The 20,912-nt window shown below is 55.1% G+C and overlaps 1 protein-coding gene across 2 annotated transcripts; it reads left to right on the forward strand.

The window, feature by feature from the left end:
- Positions 1-74: 74 nt before the first annotated feature.
- Positions 75-18,696, forward strand: CCDC102A (coiled-coil domain containing 102A). Of its 2 annotated transcripts, XM_031458371.2 has the most exons (10): positions 75-190; positions 2,669-2,794; positions 4,818-5,541; positions 7,679-7,905; positions 10,193-10,301; positions 12,291-12,407; positions 12,763-12,972; positions 14,406-14,576; positions 15,573-15,676; positions 17,799-18,696. In XM_031458371.2, exons 3-10 carry the CDS (start codon positions 4,951-4,953, stop codon positions 17,926-17,928), a joined length of 1,659 nt encoding a protein of 552 aa, XP_031314231.1. In that variant the 5' UTR covers positions 75-190; positions 2,669-2,794; positions 4,818-4,950; the 3' UTR covers positions 17,929-18,696. The 2 variants fall into 2 exon arrangements, with proteins under 2 accessions (XP_031314231.1, XP_064345202.1); XM_064489132.1 differs by lacking the exon at positions 2,669-2,794 and having other exon boundaries at positions 98-190.
- The last annotated feature ends 2,216 nt before the right edge of the window (positions 18,697-20,912 follow it).

Here is a 20,912-nt window from a genome sequence, read left to right on the forward strand (position 1 = left end):
CAACCCCGCCAGGGCCCTACCACCCCCGCCCCGCCGTCTCCTCTCCCTCTCCCTCCCCTCCCCCCGGGAGGGAGGAGGAGACTCCGCGGCCCTCCCTCGGCCCTCCCGGCGGCGGCCGCTGTAAGCCCCGTGCCCGCTCCGCCCAGCCGCGGCGGGTCGGACGTCCGGAGCCCGCGGGTCCCCCGCCGAGGTGAGAGGGGACAGCAGCGCAGGGGGCCGAAAGCCACCGCGTCCCGGGATTTCCCTCTAGGCCGCGAACCTTCCGCGGGAGGGAAGGGGTTAAGCTGAGGGGCGTGCTGGAGGAGAGGGGAGCAGCGGGGGCTCCCGCGTCCGCAGCAACCCTCAAACTCCCAGCAGAACTTCCTAGCCTCCTCCTCGGGTTCCCCCACCTCCTGGGGCCCCAGGCCTCGGGAGTGAAGGGGCTGCGGGAGTTGGGGGAAGGTCAGGACCGCCCTCGGAATGCAGTGGGCCTGGCTGGGACGAGAGGGGGGCCGTGGCGGGCGGGGGCGGAATTTGGAACTCTCCCGGGGGACCCAACGTGGTCACCATGGCGAGTGCGGGATGGACGGGCGGCGTGGGCCAATCGGAGCACGGCGCTACTGCCCCTGTCCCGCTGCGGCTGCCAATGGGGGGCTGCGCGGCGGGGTGGGCGGGACCCCGTCGCCCAGGACCCAGAGCCCCTGTGCTCTCTGCCAGCCGCTAGGGGGAGCGGGGCGGCTGTGGAAGGGGCGAGGAAGGGAGGTTAAGGCGACTCCTGGTCTTGGGAGGACAGAAAGCGAATTTCTGAAAGGAGTGGGACAGGTGGAGTGACGGCTCAGTGCAAGTAGAAGGGAGTGGGGGTTGGTTGCCCCACCGTTCTCATGGTGTGAACAAGTGATGTCCGGCAAGCCCTTTCCCCACCCGGGGCTTCAGTTTTTCTGTCTTAAGTGTGGGTTTATGTAGGGCTGTTGTGGAAGTTGGATTAGTTCCTGTTGGCACTAGTTCTGCCCACTTGTTGGACAGAGCTTTTAGGAATCTAAAAATCTATTAGTATCTCTCCCCTTCGTACCAGTAAGGAAACAGGCCTGGAGAGGGCATGGACTTGAAGATATCACACAGAGTATCAAAGGCAGAGCTGGGACTAGTGGGAGGTCTTCTGAACAAAAGTGAATAGTTCAAGGAGTTGCTGAGAGGCCAGGGGCTCAGGTCCACCCTCATGAAAGCCCCACACACCCTCTCCCATACCAGCTATGCTTGTCCACTTGGCCTGATGCCTGAGGACCCCATCGTGTACTTTCTCCCAGGGGCATCTTGCCCCTCAGGTGATCACAACCCAGGAGGGGAGACATCCAATCCCAGCACTCTAGCGCCCTCTCCCCACCCCTCTACTTTGCTGCTAGCCCTCTGTGTGGATGTGGACAAGCAGCTAGACCTCAGCTGGCCCATTTGTAAAGAAAGGAGTTCTAATCAGTGATCTAGGATATCTGTGGCTCCACGGTCTGAGACTGGGGTACCTGGGAACAGGCCACGGGTGCCTATCCCAGGATTCAGGTTCAACCTGCAGGCCCAGCTTGCCTCCCTCCCTCTCAGTCCTCTCCTGGAGGTCCACTGGCTGAAGCCTGGGCAGCAGGTCAGGGGGAGAGGCAGCCACAGTTTGTGGGCTGACCAGTCTTGGACCCTGTACTTAACCAATCAGGCTGTCCTCTGTGGTTTCCTGCCGGGCTCTGCTCCCTACCCACAGCCAGGCCTGTGGCCATAGGCCAGCCCCAGAGCCCCACCTGAAAGGTTCTGGGAGGACATAGGGGGTTTCTGAGCTGGAAGGAAGAGTAGCCATCAAGCACCGCCCACCCCGCCCCCCGCCAAATCCCCTTAGCTGGTCCTCATCCAGGCCTCAACATTGCTTATTCCTTTCACTACATATTGAGAGTCATCTAAACATGCTAAGGACAAAACTCATAGTTGTCCCCCTGTGAGCCAGTTAGGCTTCCTCAGGTAAGAGGCCTGACCCCTGACTTGGCCATGAGATGACCTCTCACTCTGACCTTGGCCACAGACAGATTCAAACACCCACCTAGCTCAGAGCTTGGCCACAAAGTGACTCCTGATCCTTAGGATGGCTCAACTTTCTGTGGCTATAGGGAACCCCTAACTGTCCATCTTCCAACCATCAGCCTTGAAAGCATTTTTGCAGCATCTGCTATATAATGAGCCCTTGCTGACAGCCAGTGAGACTGAGATGCCCTTGTGGACTTCACAGTGGCCATTGCTGAAGAACAGGGAGGTGCTAGTGCTTTGGGAGCACTAACGTACTCTGAGTACGAAGTCAGGGAAGGCTTCCCAGAGGAGGGGTAACCAAAGATGGATCTTGAAGGATGTATAGGAGTTTGCTGCTGGAGAAAGAAAGCAGAAAGAGACATTCCAAACAGGTCCACAAGCAGCAGGAACCACTGGTCACTTTCTGTAGACAGGGCTGATGAGGACCTAGCCTGAAGCAAGTATCAAATCAAAACATTCTTGTTTCTATCCTGTGAGTGGCCAGCTGCTTCCTGGAGCAGTGAGGATGGCTGTGGGGCTGTGGTTCAGGAGCTGAGTTCCATTCAGCCCTGCTGCCTAGCTAAGGGGATACAGTCATAGTTCAGCCTTCTGCTCTCCAGCCCACTAGCCAACTTAAAGCAAATCCTGTATGCAGGGCCAGTCCTAGAGGCTCTGGGTGGTACAAGTGTCCTGTCTGAGTTGGAGGAAGCCTGTCCTGCAAGAAGAGAGAGGGCAGCTGGCCAGATTTGGCTGTGGAAGTTTGCAGGGCTGTGCTCTGCAGGTAAGGAGTGGGGCTGGGGAGATCAACGCATTTCCTGGAGGTGGTGGAACTGAGCTTGAAGGATGGGTGGGGGTTTCAGAGTTTGAGGTGGGCATTCCAAGTGGGGGAATAGCCTAAGCAGAGACCCTGAGGGTTCGAGCAGGAATAGACCTGTCTGGCTGGTGGGAGGCAGGAGAAGGAAGGGTTCGGTGGGAAAGGCTCTGTGGGCCTGTGGTGGCTGGTCCCTCCTCCACCTGCTCCTTGGGGGTTGGTGACACCCTGCGGGAATCAGGAGGCCACCCCACACACATATGCACACCCCCAGAGGAAGAAAAAGGCCCTGAGCCTGGTGGGGAAGGGCAGGCAGGGCAGAGCAGCTGGAGCCTGTCCTCAGCTGCAAGTGGAACCTCTGTATTGCATCTGATCCTCGGTGAGTGTGTACATTACCAGGACTGTGTGAGTGTGTCCCCAAGGCTGTTATGTGAGTGGGATGGGGGTTAGAGGAGGCGTTACTCGGCAGTCTAGCTGCTCTTGAGTGTGTGTGCAGGGTTCCTGATGTGCTGGGGGGTGGGCTTCTCCAGAAAACCAACCTTGGGACCTCCATCCCTTCCCACACATGTGCATACTTACACTTCAGGGGACCCTGGGCCTGTAGGAAGAAAGGCAGGAGGGCTCCTCAGAGCCCTTCTGTCCCCACTCCCCCTCTGCCAGCCCCCAGGATGGGCCCAGCCAGGCTACTGGGAGGGGAACAGGAGCTGAGTCTGGAGCCCACCCCTGCCTTTAGCGTGGGCGCCTGGAAGCCATTAGGGGCCTGGGTGGCGCCCGCCCTTCCCCTGTGCGACAGGCTTAGGATTCCTGGAAGGAGTGGGCCACCCCCTCCCTGCTGAGCCCCATGCCAGGCCTGGCAGTTCCCAGAAGCAAAGAGGCTGTGGCAGTGGCCCCCTCCCTGTCATCATCTCGGTTCAGGGGCTTCAGGAAGGGCCCAGCAGACAGGAGCCCGGCCCCAAGGACCCCTTTCTCACCACCCCCACTCCCAGCACAGCTCTGGTGGGGCTGCTGGGCTGGCACTGGGATTTCCTGCCTCCTTCCCCTCCCCCACAGGCTCTCACATTGTTTTTCTTTTCCAAGAGCTTCTCTGTGTAGAGCTGGGCCAGGAAAATGGGAGAGGAGGAGTGTGTCTGTATGTGTGTTCGTGTGTATGTATGAGTGTGTGCATCTACTTGCCTTAGGGATGAATTTGTGTCTTTGCACATCTGTATATTCATCTGTGTTGCCATGTGTATGTCTTCAGGTGTGTCTGTGACTGTGTCTACAAGTCTCTTTGTGTGCATGTAGTTGTGTGTGCATATGGGGCCATCTCTGAGTGTGCAGGGTTCTGCCCGTGTCTCTTTGTGTTTACGTGTATGGGGTTGCGTGTGTGTCTGCAGATGTGTGTCTGGATGTGCATGTGTCTGTGCATGTACATGGAATCTTGGCCTACCGTCTTATGTGGAGAGACTGAGTCACAGAGGGCACTCAGCCTGCCAGGGATCCCTTGGGGAGTCAGGGATGTTCAGGGAGCTGGAACCTAGGTCTGTATGGCTGTGTCTGGGAGCATAACTCTGTCTATGCAGGTGTTATTGGGGTTGAGACACACATGTTTGTGTGTATGGAACTATGATTGGTGACAGGGCATCACCAAATACTCAAATGTCCCAAACTTGGACGATTTAAATGTGAATTTCCAGCCCCACACCTACATGACTCTTTGGGGTTAGGGCCCAGGAACTGCATTTTAAGCAAGTGTCCAGGTGAATCTGAAGGACCCCTTGATCTAGAAGCACTTATCTCCCCCACCCCTCATCCCCATTCTATAGGTGGAGAAGCTGAGGCCCAGTAAGGGGCAGTGGTTTACATGAGGTTGATGACAGAGCTGGGCCTAGAGCTGGTGGCTGGTGAAGGCAGAGACGATAAACAAAATGGACTGGAGAAATACAGTAGGATCATTGAACGGCTCTGAGGAACTATTAGGCCACAGCCTAATAATGGTTGTGTTCTCCCACAGGTTCGCCTTGTGGCTGGGAGAGCAGCGGGTAGCAGTGGCCATCATGCACCGTGGTATCACGTCCGCCACACATCCCACGCGCCGCCCCTGAGTACCAGAGTTCGAGCCCAGGGCCCGCCCCCGCGGCTGTACCATGAGCCACGGGCCGAGCCCCCGGCTGGCCGAGTCCCCGCAGCTGTCCAAGGGCAGCCTCCTGACCATCCTGGGCAGCCCGTCGCCCGAGCGCATGGGGCCGGCGGACTCGCTGCCGCCCACGCCGCCCAGCGGCACGCCCTCGCCCGGGCCCCCGCCAGCACTGCCGCTGCCGCCGGGGCCCTCTCTACTGGCTGACGGGGACTGGGAGAGCCGCGAGGAGCTCCGACTGCGGGAGTTGGAAGAGGCGCGCGCGCGAGCAGCGCAGATGGAGAAGACCATGCGCTGGTGGTCGGACTGCACGGCCAACTGGCGCGAGAAGTGGAGCAAGGTGCGCGCCGAGCGCAACCGCGCGCGCGAGGAGGTGCGCCAGCTGCGCCAGCGCCTTGACGCGCTCACCAAGGAGCTGGCGGGCGCGCGGCGCGAGCGCCAGGAGGCGCAGGGCGAGTGCGAGGCACGCGGCCGCGAGCTGGCGCGACTACGGGGCGCCCGGGGGACTGCCGACAGGACGCCGGACGGTCCTGAGACCGAGCCAGAGAGGGAGCAGGAGCCGGTGCGGGACGTCGGATCTGAGAGACCTCAGAGCAGCCAGGTATGCGGCGTGGGGCGGAGCTGCTGGGCGGGGTATAGAAGTGGGAGGGGCTGATTGTCCCGGGGCAGGGGCCGAAGCCGTGGCTGCCTGGCTCAGAAAGGTAAGGGCAGTGAGGGCCCGGTCCACAGGGAGCTTTCACTCTTTCTGGGTGTAGGACTCTGCACCTGCAGAGCCCCAGGTCACCTCTCTTCCGGAGACCCCCGGGCACAGGGTCCCTGGTGCTGGTGGTTCCTCCACTCTCACACCTAAGTAATAAACAGTACCAAAAAATCACCTTTGAGCAGGAACAGGTTCTAAGAACTTACCTGGAAGGCACCCATTAGTAGCAGAGCTGAATCCATTCATTCGTTCAATTTGAATTTAGGGCAAGGGGTGAATTTTTATAACAGGTGTCAGTCAAAGTTTAGAGATATGGGTGTTGTCAGGGCAGTAGGGCACAGAGGCGATCCCTGATCCCGGCTTTGAGGAGGCAGCTTCACAGAAACTTTTCTGGAAGCAGTCCCATTTAAGCTGAGACTAGCAGGATGGCGCAGGAATGCGTTCCGGGTGATGGTACTTCTGTGCAAAAGCCAAGAGGCTGAGAGTGCCTGGTAAGTTTGGGAAATGCCATCCATCCTTGGATGGGCACCAAAACAGAGCGCTAAGCTCTGCGTTTGCGTTATCTAGTTAATTCTCAGAGCAACCGGAAGAGGTATTTGCTTTGTAAATGAGAACACTGAGGCCGTGAGAGGTTAAGTACCTATGGCTCCCAGCTGGTGACCGGAGTGCTGGATAGTTGACCCCAGGTGAGCTCCAGAGCCTTTGGTGATAATACCATGTCATGAACATTACTAGTGGGTGCGGAGAGCAGCCTGTCCTGAACCAGCAGGCCTGTCACCAGAAGGCCATCTAGGGGCAGAGTTCAGGCTCCGGTTGCTCCCAACTCCACCCTGAGTCAGGCCAGTTCCTCTAGCTAAGATCCTTGGCTGCCCCCTCCCCTCTCCTGCCCAGCCCCCTGGACCCTATGGGCTAGAGTGGGCACTACTGCCTCTTGGTGGCTGAAACTCCTCTTCCCCAGACCTGTCTGCTGTTTGGAGGTGGCATTCCTTGCTCTTCTTTGGGGCAGAGGGTGAGAGCCCCTGTATACCAGCCAGCCTCATAGCACTATTCCTGTCCTCTCCTTGTTCTGGTTGTGAGTCACAGTCCAGGGGGTGGCAGGTAGAGTGGCGGGAGCCCTGGGGTTGCAGCCTGAGCTTGCTATCCAGCCCTGCCACGTCTGTGTTCTGTGACCCACGACAAATCCCTTATTCTCTCTGTTTCCTCATTTGTGAATTGGGACTTTAGATCAGGTGGCATCAGAGGACCCCACCCAGGCAGACTGAGATACAGGAGGAGTAGAATCTCACTCCTCAGGGAGGCCTGAGGGACAGTGTCCCAGTCTGGATAGGGAAGCCGAGGGCTGGAAGGGGAAGGACCTGGCCCAGACTCATCTGAAAAGACTGGGAAAAGCCAGGCTGGAATAGAGGCCGTGGGTGTTTTGGGTCTGTGATCAAAGGCAGGCCTTGCCAGCAGGCAAGGACAAAGAGGAAGGGGAGCCTGGCAAAGAGGAAGGGGGTTCAGCATTGGGTTAATAATCCCTCATTGCTTCCTGTCTGGGAGCTGGTTCCGCTAGCAGAGACCGCCTTACTGTATACTTTTTACCATGTCACTTATCATGTATCGTGTGTTTACACCTGAAAAATGGGATCCTCAAGCCAGAATTCCTTTTGAGGGAATCTAGTCCTCATCCATTGTAGGAATCCCTGCTTCTACATTCATTCACACCAGTGTCACACCAGATGTTTGCATACTTCCAGGGACAGGGAGCTTACCACCTATTCTGGGGAATCTTCTAGGATTTCGGGAACCTTAGTGGCTGACTCTGTGTGCAGTTCCAGAAGGTGAAGGAGGAGGCCCAGAGGAGGGTGTGTCCTTCCCTCTCCATAGATGGAGAGGCAGGCAGCAGAAGAGGAAACTGGGACCCAGAAGGACTGTGTGACTTGCCCAAGGTTACCCACCAAGCTGATCCCAGACCCTGGGCCTGGGAGAGGCCATGATGAAGGCCAAGAGGATGAGGGCTCAGTGACCACTGGTCCAGCCTCCGCCTTGATCCCCACAGGAGCTGGAGCTGGTGGAGAGCCTGCTGAAGAGCAGACCGGAGGAGCCTGAGGGCTGCTGGGAGGCACGCAGTGTTGGGGCTGGGGCCCCACGGAGCAGCTCGGGCCGCCAGGAACGCAGTCGGCTGCCCTGGGAAGACACTGCCACCATCGAGGAGGATGCCTCCAAGTTGACCGCCCTGCGGCTGCGGCTAGATGAGTCCCAGAAGGTGCTGCTCAAGGAGCGAGAGTGAGTCCCAGGAGGCAGGCAGGGGCCAGGGTGGGGGATGGGTCACAGACGGTGATGCTCTCTGAAGGGGAATGGTGCTGTTTGAGTCTTAGAACTTTAGAGCAGTGGTGCTCTCCCCAGGGACCCAATGCAAGTTGTTTTTTTTTTTAATTAATTCAAATAATACACGTTGGGCATCTGGATCAGACACTGCGCTCGGCAGTGAGGATACAGCCAGCAATAAGACCAGAAATCCCTGCCTTCATGGGGAGAGAGAGCCGAGGGCAAGAATAAAAGTTGGAGAGGAGGTATAGGGAGGCTGAGGTAGTGCAGCTGGGAATTTGGCTTTGGACGTAATGAGCTTGAGTTGGCAGGGATGCAGCTGGGGACGTGAATGAGTCTGGAGATCATGAGTCGGGTCTGGGCTGGAGGTGGAAATTCAAGAGTCATCAGCAAATAGATGATACTGAAAGCTGTGTGCATGGGTGAGAGTGAATAAGGAGGAGGTCAGAGGTTAGAGCTCTGGAGCCGACCAAGTTTAGAGAAAGAGGGAAGCAGTGATGGAGACAAAAGAAGGGAGCCAGTGAGGGGACAGAGAAACCAGCGGAAACCATTTCATGGAGGAGGGAGTGATTAGCTGGTTAAGTAGGAAGAAGACTGAGCACTGATCAGTGGATTTAGAACGTGGAGGTCACCAGTGACCTTGATCAGGTCACAAGCCTGATTATGATGAATATTTTATACACCCCCTTTTCTGTCCAGAAATTAAATGCATAGATAGTATAACTTAACTACATGCATAATTCTTTCCAAAATAAACATAATGCCCTGGTGAAAATAAAGGCAGAGATCGGGTTGATGCTTCTATAAACCAGGGAACACCAGAAATTGCCGGCAAGCCACCAGAAGCAAGGGGAGAGGCATGGAACAGATTCTGTCTCACAGCCCTCAGATGAAACCAACCCCACCCACACCCTGATCTTGGACTTCGAGCCTCCAGAACTGTGAGACAGTAAATTTCTGTTTAAGCAAAGCAAACAAAACTCAACCTATTGTACTAACTGGAATATAAAGTAGAAAGGAAAGGAGTTTATAGTAAGTGTATTGTTACATGGAAATGCTCCACTAGCAGAAATAATGAAGCAGTTGGGTATGTTGTGCCTTGATATGAAAGAGTGGTGATGCTAACCATACCAGCAAATACCTCCATAGCACGTTCTCCAAGTCAGGCCCTGTGCTGGAGCCTTATGTTTATTTACCAGTTTAAGTCACCACTAGGGCAGCTAGAAAAGCAGTAGGTACAGTTGTGTGGTGTTGGCAACTCAAATACACGAATGATGTCACTGTGGTGACGAGATTGCCTGAGAGATGGACAGCCTTTGGTAAAGTTCTGTACAAAGCAAAGCTCAATCTTCCCTCAGTGTGTACAGAGATTCCGTTCCTGGAAAGCTCTGTACAAAAGGTACTTTCTCTTTATATGTAAATTGGAGTGAGGTTCTAGGCTTAGGCCATTCTCACCCCCAAGGCTGTGGAGTGGGACATGTACTCCTTATATGGAATACAGGATAATTCCTGATGGACAGGATGTCCTAGGCATTGTAGGGCATCATATCCCTGGTCCCCGCCCACTAACTGACCCTCAGACATTGTGATAACCAGAAATACCGCCACGGATTTTTGACATGCCTCCTAAAGGCTAGCTCATCTCTTTTGAGATCCCATGTTAGAGGTGTAAAATATTAACCTTTCAGAATGGGAGACCAGTGCAGTGTGGAGCACCGTGTGCCAGGGCCAGGCACCATGCTTGTTACCCACAGCGACTCATGCCCATGCAGGGCAGAGTGCAGGGTGGGGGTCATGAGAGAACATGGGACTCCCACCCAGTGATGATGATAAGAGGGGAGCCCAAGTTCTGCAAGTCACTGGAAAGGTTTTCAGGCTTTTCCAACTGCAGAACTGTTTCCAAACCAAGCCTTACAGAGGACCACAGTATATAAAACAGATAGGAAAGAATGAGGGTCTCATTTGGCAGGTGAGCCTAGAGCCAGAAAGAGGAAAGCATTTGCTGGGGATGCCCAGCGCCCTGGAGGACTGCTCGCCTCCCCACACTGGGAGCTGGGCACCTGCAGTTGTGCAGGGAGAAATGCAAGACCGGGTGCCTGCCGCAGTGTGGGGTGCCAGGGCCTTGAATACTGAGGCAAGGACTTTAGATGTGAGCTTGACAGGTAAAGACTGCACAGGAAGACTCAGCAGAGGCCCCAGTGGCTCACCCCCATGTCTGCCCCTTCCTCCTCCCTCCCCTCCCCAGGGATAAAATGGCACTGAGCAGGAACATCGAGAAGCTGGAGGGGGAACTCAGCCAGTGGAAGATCAAGTATGAGGAGCTGAACAAGACCAAGCAGGAGATGCTCAAGCAAGTGAGTCTTGGAGACCAAGGGGGCTTCCTGGAGGAAGCAGTACTGCACTGTTGAATTTCAGCAATAGGAATATAAGAAAGAAGAGAATTTATTCATTCACTGTCAAGCACCAGCCTTGTGCCTTGCACTGTTCTGAGTGCTGGGGCAGATGGTGTACCTGCTTTCAGGAACTCACCTTGTCAGGGGGGTGGGGAGACCAACAGTAACCAGGTATATAAATTCAGAAGCTGTGAAAGAGTCAAAACACAATCAAAGAGATGAGGTGGTGAGTCATAAAAGGCCTCTCTAGAAGGGTGACATTTGAGGCAAGACCCAAAGTGGTAAGACGAAGGCACTCAAAAAATAAATAAATAAATAAAATTAAATTTAAAAATAAAATAAAACTGAATTTAGAGGAGCCAAAAAAAAAGAAAGAAGGCACTCAAGAAGAGATGGGAGCAGAATTCCTGGCCAAAGGCACAGCAAGTGCAAAGGTCCTGAGGCCAAACAAGCATGGTGTATTCAAGAAATAGAGGCCAGTGAAGCTGGAGGTTAGTGAGAGATGAAATTACAAGGGGAGCTAAATCCCACAGGCCTTGTAGACCAAGACAGAGGGGGAAAGTCTGGATGTAATGTTCAGTGGGTGCATAGTGGGTGCGAGATCTTGCTGAAGCCTCACAGCAGTCAAAGAGGCTGGGTCCTGATGCCCCTATCTTACGGATGAGGAAACTGAGGCTCCAGCTGGCAGGAGAGGAGATTCCACTCGGAGTCTGGAGCTGGCTGGGGTCAGGCTGGGCCTCCCTTACTACTTGTGCAGGCCCTGATGGCCACCAGGGGGCACAGCCACCCAAGGAAATCAGAGCTGGATCCCTGCTTTTCCAGAAGGCAGGAGGATCACAGACCTCAGAGCCTGAAACTGCCCTGGAAGACTGGTCTTTAAGTAGACTCTCTTAAGGAGTCTCCTAAAATAGAGCTTCCCAGACACCACCCTCACCCTTGTAAGTCAGCATCTTTGAGGGTTGGGTCCAAGAGTCCGTCTTTTTAATCTTTTCCAATTGTGTAATCCTTTGAAGAAAAGTGAGTAAAACACAACTGTGCGGTTTTACAGATACTTAATTATAAAGACTCTCTTGTATATCTGGCTTCTTTCCTTCAAGATTAAGTGTTTAAGGCTCATCCATGTCACTGCAAAGAGTTTGCCAGTTTTTTCTGCTGTACTAAGGAATCTGCAGTATTTTAAAAGCACACCAGGCAATTCTAATGTGACCAGCCCCACATCCACAGGCACACCTGCATCCACTGGGTACATTCGGCCAGTGTTCACTGAGGGCTGCCCTGTGCCCAGGCCATATAGGGATACAAAGGTGGGCAGGCAGACACGCAGTCGTTCTAGTGGGGGATGGGATGGAGAAGTACCCCCTCTAGGCAGAGAGGACAAAAGAGGCCTCCCCTAAGGAGGGGCATTTAGGGCAAGACCTGAGAAAGAAGTCAGTTCTTCAAGATACCTTGGAAGGACGGTACCAGGCAGAGGGACCCACACAGGCAAAGCCTGCCGTGGACAGGATCTTGTGTATTTGAGGACTGGAGAGGAGGCTGCGGTGCCCGGAGCACAGAGAACTCAAGGGAAGGGGATGGGAGATGAGGTCTAGGGGAGATGGGCAGGAGTCCAGTCTTGTAGGGCTTCGTGGGACCATAGGGAGGGGTCTGTCTTTATTTGAAGGAACCTGGGGATGGGAATATGATTGGATTTATCTTTTTCAAAAGCTCACCCTGGGCTACTGTTACAGAAAATGGTTGACGGACGGTGGAGGGGTCGTGGGTAGTCTAAGAGTAGACACTGGGAAACTAAATAATGAGGTAGGAGGTGAGAGATGCTGGAAGAGGCAGAAGCTGTCAGATTTGGGGTCTGTTCTGGGGGCCTATTTGACCTCTTGCAGAGCCCTCTTGAACCAGTGCCCATCCCCCAGGGCTGGTGGTCCTCCCATAACCAGGCTGTGCTATCTCATGCAGCTCAGCATCCTGAAAGAGGCCCACCAGGATGAGCTGGGCCGCATGTCTGAGGACCTGGAGGATGAGCTGGGTGCGCGCTCCAGCATGGACCGGAAGATGGCAGAGCTGAGGGGTGAGGTGAGGCCACCAGCAAGGCCTGGGAGGGCCTGGGGCTGGAGGGGCCAGGGGCCCTGTCTCCATCAGTCAGTCACTCACAAGCGGGTGGGAACTGGGCCTTTGCCCTGAGGAGGAACCAGCGACACCCCGAGGGTGCTCTAGTCTTCAGGGGATGGGCCTCTCTTCCACACAGACCAGAAGCGCCCTCACATCCTGCACACCGTGAAATAAGCCCTGGCTAATTATAGCCACTGCAGCTGGACCTGCTTCCTGGAGCCAAAACCGGCTAAAGGAGGAGGCGGGGTGGGGGAGCATCGAGCTCAGGCCCTTCCATGCCCCTTCCCTTGGGATCCTCCCCTGTCGTGCCCTGTTGCAGATGGAACGGCTGCAGGCAGAGAATGCTGCCGAGTGGGGTCGCCGTGAGCGGCTGGAGACTGAGAAGCTGGGCCTGGAGCGGGAGAACAAGAAGCTGCGGGCGCAGGTCGGGGACCTGGAGGAGGCGCTGGCCCGGCGGCGGCGGCAGACAGCCAGCGCACTGGACTGCGACCTGCGGGCCAGCCAGAGTGCGCTCTTCGAGAAGAACAAGGTGAGGCAGTGGGTGGCGCAGCCAGAGCTGGGCAGAGCACCTCTTGTGTGTCCAGCTCCAACTCGCAGGGGGCCCGGGACCCTGGAATAGCAGCTGAGGGCAGATGTGGTGATCGTCCTGCAAGCTGCTCCCCTGGGTACCCGCTGTGGGCCAGGCTCAGGGATAATCACAGCTGCTGCATTTATTGGGCACCACTATAGGCCAGGTTCTGGGTCAGTGCCTTTTGTCCATTATATCACTTGACCCTCTCAACATCTCTTCTATTTACCCAACAAATGTTTATTGAGCACCAGCTATTTGTAGGCCTTGTTCTGGGTGCTGGGGACAGAGCAGTGAACAGACAGGATGGACATGGCCTCCCCTCATGGACCTGATGGCCCAGGGGAACGCAGACATCACTCTCTCTGTCACACACTCACGCTGATCACACAGCTCCATGGCTGGCGACAGGAAGTGGGATAGGGAATACCAGGGGGCCTGGCTTAGGTCCAGTGTCCTGGGGAGGCTTCCCTGAGGCAGTGACGTTTGAGCTGAGATCTCAAGAAAAAGCAGAAATTGACTGGTGGCGAACTGATTGGGGAGAAGATTTAAAAATAACTTGGATACACATCCCATGGTGACAGATACATGGAGCTTTGGAGGAATAAGGGAAGCCAGTGTGGCTGGAGGGGAGTGGGCAAAGGGGACATGTTAGGCGAGGCAGAAGCTTGGGGACCACCTGTGAAGAGTAAGAGGCAAGTGTGAACAAGTTGCGGTTCTGAGTGCTCACTGACTGCTGTGTGTAAGGCAGATAGAGGGGCAGGGCAGTGGGGAGTCTGTCACCATTTCCTGGGGCAGCAGGAGATGATGGAGGCCAGGACTGGGCTGAGGTTGGTGGAGATGGAACAAAGAGGCTGGATTCAAGAGACCGTTACCCCCATTTTATGGATGTGAAAACTGAGGCTCAGAGAAATCACAGAGCTCAGAGGTGGGCAGCTCCTTTCTTGGTGGCTCATCCTCTTCCCAGACACTCTGGCTTCTAATATCTTTTCTTCCAATATCCACTCACCAGCTTCACTCATCCCCAGACCCAGGGTTTTAAATGCACACCAAAGAATCCTGACTTCATCCCTCCCCAGAAAACCTGACTCAGCTCTCGTAGGCTGCTGGACACCTCCATGTCATCTCCAGTCGGCACCTCAAAGTTACATGTCCAGGATGGAGCCCCTGATTCCACCCACTTCTCCCCTCATTGCCCCCAAGCCTTCTCACCTCACTAGATGACCCCTCTAGCCTCTAGCTGCTCAGCCAACTGCAGTGCTAGTATTGCAGACAGCAGGTGGAGAGATTCTGGGAAGAAGGGACACCAGCACCCCTAGAACTGCCTGACCTGGGGCTCCCTGACATGGTGCCCTCCCCCATGGAGCCCTACCCCCATCTCTGCTCCCTGGCAGGAGCTGGCCGACCTGAAGCACGTGCACGGCAAACTGAAGAAACAGTTCCAGGAGAAGGTGGCAGAGCTGGCACACGCCAACCGGCGGGTGGAGCAGCATGAGGCAGAGGTGAAGAAGCTGCGGCTGCGAGTGGAGGAGCTCAAGAAGGAGCTCGCCCAGGCTGAGGATGAGGTGAGCACCCTCTGGGGCCCAAAGGGCAGCCCGCAGACCTCAGCTGGGGTAGGTGGGAATGGGCTGCAGGGCCCTCCTGGGTCACTCAGTGCTAGGTCCCTGATGCCTGGCATGAGCCTGACTCTCAGGAGGCACCCAGGGTAGAGCGGGTGGGTGGGTGACAGATGGTGTGTGAGTAGGAGGATGGGAAGAAAAATAGACAGATAAAGTGGATGAGTGGTTGAATAGATGAGTGGATGAATGTGGAGGTGGTTAAGTAGAAGGACAGAAGGATAACTCCACGGTTGGATAAACAGATAGGTGAAGGAATAGGTGGACAGATGGAAGGGAGAGGGAGAGAGAATAGATGGATGAAATATAACAACAGATGTCTGATGCGTGATTGGGTGGATAAGTGGATAGGTGGGTGGATGTATGGATGGATGAATGGCTAGGAAAATGGGTGAATGGATGGATGGATGATGGATGACTGAGTGGACAGTGGAAAAATGGACAGACAACTGACTGGGTCAGTGGATGGAAGAATGAATGGACAGAGGGAAAGAAGGACAGAAGGTTGGATAGATGGAAAATTAGGCATGGGAGGGTGGAAGGACACATGGGTAGGATGAATGGGTGGCTAAATAGATTAATGAATGATGAGTGCATCGTTGGGCATATCACTGGGCAGATGGATATTTCCAAGGATGAATGGTCAGATGGACAGATTCATTGGGATAGATGAGTGGGTGGGTTGATAGATGGATCAGTGGCTTGGCGCAATGGAGGCTGGGTAGGTTTGGAAGGGAGGGGCAACAGGGAAGAAAAGGAGCAAAAGGGATGTTTCCCTGGAGGAGGTGGGCCTCGGTCTGGGCCTCAAAGGAGAGAGAGGAATTTCTCTCCAGGAAGGACATTCTCACAGAGGAATGGCAGGAGTGGCTGGTCCTAAGCAGGTGGCAGGCTGGGCTGGCCCAACCCAAGGTGACCCCCATGCTCTTTGCCCCGCTCACCCCCCAGTTGGACGAGGCTCACAACCAGGCGCGTAAGCTGCAGCGATCGCTGGACGAGCAGACGGAGCAGAGTGAGAACCTCCAAGTGCAGCTGGAGCATGTGCAGTCCAGGTGGGCCCCAGCCTGCAGCCCCGTGGGGAGAGGATGCCCAGCCAGGGCAGAGACACTTCCAGCTGAGGGAAGCCTCCGGGTCAGGGTTGGAGCCCGGAACTCTTGGGCTAGTGGGGAAGACAGAGAAGGAAGAGATCTGGGCACCCTGGGGCCAGAATCCTGCCCCCTCCAGGAAACCTGGGAAGGGAGTGCAGGAAGTAAGACCAGCTGGGAGCCCTGGAATTGTCTCCTGCAGCCAGAGGATAGGAAGAGGTCAGGGCCAAGGTGGGGCAGCAGGTAGGGCCAGTTGGTCTGGGGAGTCTTGATAAAAAGAACAAGCAGCCCCAGGGTCCCCAGGCTGGGGCAACCCCAGACCAGCTAGGATCTGAGGGATTGGAGGGCAAGGAACCATGGAGGAGCCCTGCCCCCCACCTCAACTGCAGGCAGGCCCCATCAGCCTCAGTGAGAGAGGACCAGAGGGTCTGGGGGACCCACTCTGCATTCCTCCCCTGCCTCCCTCCCAACACTCCCTGACTCCCCTTAGAGCTATGAGATGTCAGAGAACATTCAGTTCAAGCCCCTCCCCGTTTCACAAGCCCCCATCTGAGAGACGCCATCTCCACGACTAACTCCTCTTGCGCCAGCCCAGCAGAGGCACTTACTTATATTCCCTTATTTCACAGAATAGACAGAGCCCAGGCTCTGCAGCCAGACTGCCTGGGTGGTGGCAATTCTGGCTCTACACTGAGTAGCTGTGTCATTTGGGGCCACTTACTTAACCTCTCGGTGTCAGTTTCCTCACCTGTAAAATGGGACTGATAACAATTCTTACCTCTTGGTTGTGGGACTCAAATGAGCTGATCTGTGCTTATAAAAATACCTGGCACATAATAAATGCCAAATAGTAGCAGGGCTTTTGTATTTGGGTCAGATATTGTGCTCCAAGAACCACGCTCCTGTGAGAGAAGGGAAGGGAACGTTTTTTTTTTCCTGGAGGGCTGGCAGACAAGGAAACTAAGGCACAAGAGGTAAGTCCTTCCACGGCCACATAGCTAGTGAGTGGTCAGGCCACATCGCCTGGCCCCTGGCCGTCTGTCACCTGAGCCCTTATATTTACAGTGCACGTACAACGTGTGCTGAGTTTCCATGGCTAAGAGTGCAGGCTACGGAGCCAGACCTAACATCTGGGTGACCTGGCCAACTGAGGCTGTTTCCCCATCTGCTTGAGATGTTGCCTGTAAAGGGTTGTGCAGGGGTGCAGGCATGAGTCCAAGTCAGGCCTAGGGTCTGGCCAGCTCTGCCCACTCCGACTCCCCAGCACACACCCCTCAAAAGGCCTCCTAGCCTTGGGGCTTTCCCGCAGTCTTGGCCACATTCTTTGGGAGCCATAAACTCCCAAAATGGGCAGGCTGGCTCTGCCTGGCCTCTCAAGTGCTTCCATCAGGGAGGGTGGGGCTGCCCGGGACCGCTGCCTTGTTTTATTTCCCAACTTTTTGTGCTTTAATGTTCCGGGACAGCTCACTAAATCACAGTGCAGTAATGGAGGCCCCCGCCTGTGCCCCTCCCTGCCATGTTAATAATTCATGCCTTCCAGTAAGATGCATCCTGGGCGGCTACTCTGCTGGAGGGTGGGGAGCCAGGGGAGAGGGGGGATGGGCGCTTCCTCTACCAGCTCTTCTTAGAGGCGAAGTTTGCCTCGTAAATTTTGGCTTCGGGAATTTTAACGTGGGGAAGAACTAGGGTGGAGCACGTTCTGACATTGGGGATGTAGGCCACTCAGGACCCCCACCCCCCAACTCTCTCCCTATCGTCTTTGGAGCCTGGCTTGGGTTTGTATCCCAGTAGTGTGACCTTGAGCCAGATGCTTCACCTCTCAGAGCCGAGCCCCATGCTCTGCTGTCTGTGGGACTTTGGGCAAATTCCTTGACTGCTTTGTGCCTCAGTTTCCTTGTCTGTAAAATGAGGGCTGACGGTAGCACCTCCCTCATTCCAGGGGCTCCCAGGAGGATGAAGTGAGATGAGGTAATGTTTGTAAAAGGCCCAGTCTGGTGTCTGGCAGCAGGAAGTGCTAGGGAAGACGTAGCTGCTGTCAGCACCAGTTGATTAGACTCGTCCCTGACCCGCCTGCCACCCCACCCCACAGGCTCCGCAGGCAGCAGCAGAATGCCCCCCTCTTTGGAAAGATCCGCAGTGCTCGCTTTGGTGCTGAGGAGGCGGGAGACGGAGCCAGTGACCTGGACGAGGATGAGGACCTGCAGATCCAGGTGGCCTAGAGCTCCCAGGGCTGGGCAGGACTGGCCCACAGCCCAGGCCTCTGGGTGGCCAGGCCAACCAGCCACTCAGACTGATGCAGCTGCCTGTACTCATTCTGAGAGCAGACCCCTGTCTGTGCCACGGACGACTTCCTTCTCTCCCACAGTGGGCATGGGTGGTCCTACCTTCCTACCCGCCGTGGAAAGGAAGCCATGCCCATGTTTTATATATATATATATATTTTATATATATATATATTTTATATATATATGTGCCTGGGGTCCTTGGACCCATTTGGTTTTATAAACATAGGACCTCTCCAAGACTCAGTCTAGGAGCCCTGTTCCACCCAGAACCATCATCAAGGGGGAAGGGGCATCAAAGGAAGGCTGTTGGGGCTTCCACCCAGGCTGTCTCTCTGAGCCTTGAGGGTAAGGTGGGGACTGTGGCTGTTCACAGCACAATGTGATAAACCCAGTCTTTTGTAATAAATGGAGTTTGGGTTCTCAGGGCAGAGTCCTGAGAATGTGGCAAATGTGGGCAGGTGGCATGGGGACAGACAGGATTAGCCTGCACCTGGCACTGACCCTGAGCTCAAGAATGTTGTTATTAAGTCCCTGAGTGACTTAATGAATGACTGTGAGAAAGAATGAGTGAATGAACACCAACCACTGAATGGTCTGGAATCCAGCTCCTATGAGGGGAAGGAGATGGTATGGCCCATGTCTAATCTGAAGGAGACTTCAATCCTGGCACCAAATAAACTCAAATCTCTGCTTTGCTCCTTATTGGCTGTGCAACCCTGGGGAAATTACTTGCCCTCTCTGAATTTCAGTTTCTTCACCTATAAATTAGACGTCTCATAGAGCCATCATGAGAATTAGATGAGTTCATCTGGAGCTCAGTAAAGGTTAGTTGTTATTGAAATATTTGAAGGTATGCCCTGGAGAGGAGGGATTTGCCAGCTGGGTTCTGCCATAAGGGATGATGTTCAGGCCACTGACTGGTAGGAGTTTACCCAGAGGTAGGTTTGAACACAACAAATAATGAATTCTTTTATTATTCCCCTAGCCTTGGTCTAGGTAGTGAAATTACAGGTAATTTTATTTTTGATGCTTAATTTTGAAACCTTCTATAACCAGCCGATTTATATTAAATCTGGTGAGAAATGTTATTAAAAACACGGTAGCATACATTTTTGCATCTTTGCAAGTTCAGGTGGCATTCAAGACACCTGCCCTTGATGGGAGCTTTCCATGAATTCTCAGCAGCGGGGCCTGCCTTCTGCAGGAGGAGGCAGTGTCGGAGCGGTTCCAGCGGGTGGGGGATGGTGAGTTCCCTGTGTTCAGAGGTGAGCATGGAGAAGCTGGGCTTGGAGCAGGGGCCTGGCGCCGAAGAGGAGTTAAACTCTGTGGATAAAGGGGCTCCCTACCAGGGGTGGGAAGCTGTACTCAATGACTTTCTCTCTTGTCGTGGCCCAGCCTGAGGGACCCCTGGGGTGGTGGTACTGGGACCCATGAGGTGCCACCAGCCCTGAAGGCTGAGAGGAGGGGAGAGGCAGGCCCAGGAACCCAGCACGGGGGGTCATAAATACATGCACTGAACATGCCCCCTGTTGCGGAGCATAAACTAACCATGCTGAAGACATGGGGTTTGTTGTGGCAGAGAGGCTCCAGGTCCTGGCTTGGGCTCTGAGGCGGGAGGATGGAGTGGGTGAGACCCAGCCACGTGGATCTCCCCTGGTGGGCTTGTCCCCACATGCCAGGGCCAGCAGAAAGGTGCTGTGGAAAGAGGACCATTTCCTGCAAGGGGTCTTTCTGTTTTCTCTCCCAAACAGGAAGCAGGCCCCAGAAGAGGCTGAAAGTGCTGCCCTTTGACCCCTGGGAGCCAGGAGCCAGGCGCTCACTGACAGCAGCCCTGAGAGCAGGCCCCCAGGCGGACCTGCCATTCCAGACACGGAGCAGACCGTCCGGCACGGCAGGATCCCCTAGACTCCCTGGCACCTCCAGCAAGATAGTGCTGAGTGGGGCCCCATTACAGCCCCTCGCGGCGGGTGGGGCCGCTCCTGGGAATGGCAGTGAGGAGAGGGTCTGGCCTCCCACCTCCGTGGTACAAGGGAAAATCAACGTCTTGGGAGGGGAAGCCCAGCTGCAGACTCCGAACTGCAAGATTCTCTGGGCCTAGAAATCATGCTGCCTCCCTGCTCACAGCCCTTCGTCCCGCTGGTCGTGGTAGCAACATCTGCGAATAGAAGCGTCAGCTTTGGCTCACATGATGCTTTAAAAACTATATTTAATGCATTGCTAAAGTTAATAATGGGAAGTTTTCTCATAAAAATGTGGATTTCCTCCTCTTGAGAAATCAGCACTCAGACCCTGCTGTGCTCACACTCCTGTGTGGCTGCAGCTGCTGGGCTGAGAGGCAGGAGCTCCCTGAGATGGGGCACAGGCACCCCGTGAGCCACAGTCCCCACCACTCCCTGCAGCCTTACCTCATCTCTATTACTGCTTGGCTCCTGGGGGCGTGTGAGTGTCTTTCCTCTGGCCTAATCCAGTCTTTAAGCAGGTGAGAAAATTGAGTGACTGAAAAGGGGAGTTGCTGGCCAAGTGCACATGTTCCTCACGGGTTCAGAACTCCTACAGGCTCCTTATTACCTCAAGAGTGACTGCCAAGAACACTGAACATGTACTAAGCCACACTGTGTGCTTCAAAGCCCTGTGAGGCAGGCACGCCCATCCTCATCTCACCCAGGATGCAGAGGCTCAGAGGGAGCAAAGTAACTGTCCCAAGGCCACATAGCTGGTTAGTGGTGACCCTGGCATTCCAGGTCAGGCAGTCTGAGGCCAGAGCCCACCCTCCTGATTACGATGCCTGTCCCCTAGCCCTCCAGGGCAAGGCCCAATTTGGCACAGCCCCTGCCCCCCTCTGCAGCCCCACCCCACTCCACAGACCTTGCAGCTTGAACTCCCTTCCTGCCGCCCAGGGTTGACCCTCCCCCATCAAA

Source organism: Camelus dromedarius, chromosome 9 (genome assembly GCF_036321535.1).
Source record: "Camelus dromedarius isolate mCamDro1 chromosome 9, mCamDro1.pat, whole genome shotgun sequence".
NCBI lineage: Eukaryota > Metazoa > Chordata > Mammalia > Artiodactyla > Camelidae > Camelus > Camelus dromedarius.

Excerpts from the sequence above, each read along its gene's own strand:
- CCDC102A (XM_031458371.2), top strand. The coding sequence starts at position 4,951 with ATGAGCCACGGGCCGAGCCCCCGGCTGGCCGAGTCCCCGCAGCTGTCC. Across the intron at positions 7,906-10,192 it reads GTGCTGCTCAAGGAGCGAGA|GGATAAAATGGCACTGAGCA; the intron begins GTGAGTCCCAGG and ends TCCCCTCCCCAG. Across the intron at positions 10,302-12,290 it reads AGCAGGAGATGCTCAAGCAA|CTCAGCATCCTGAAAGAGGC; the intron begins GTGAGTCTTGGA and ends TATCTCATGCAG.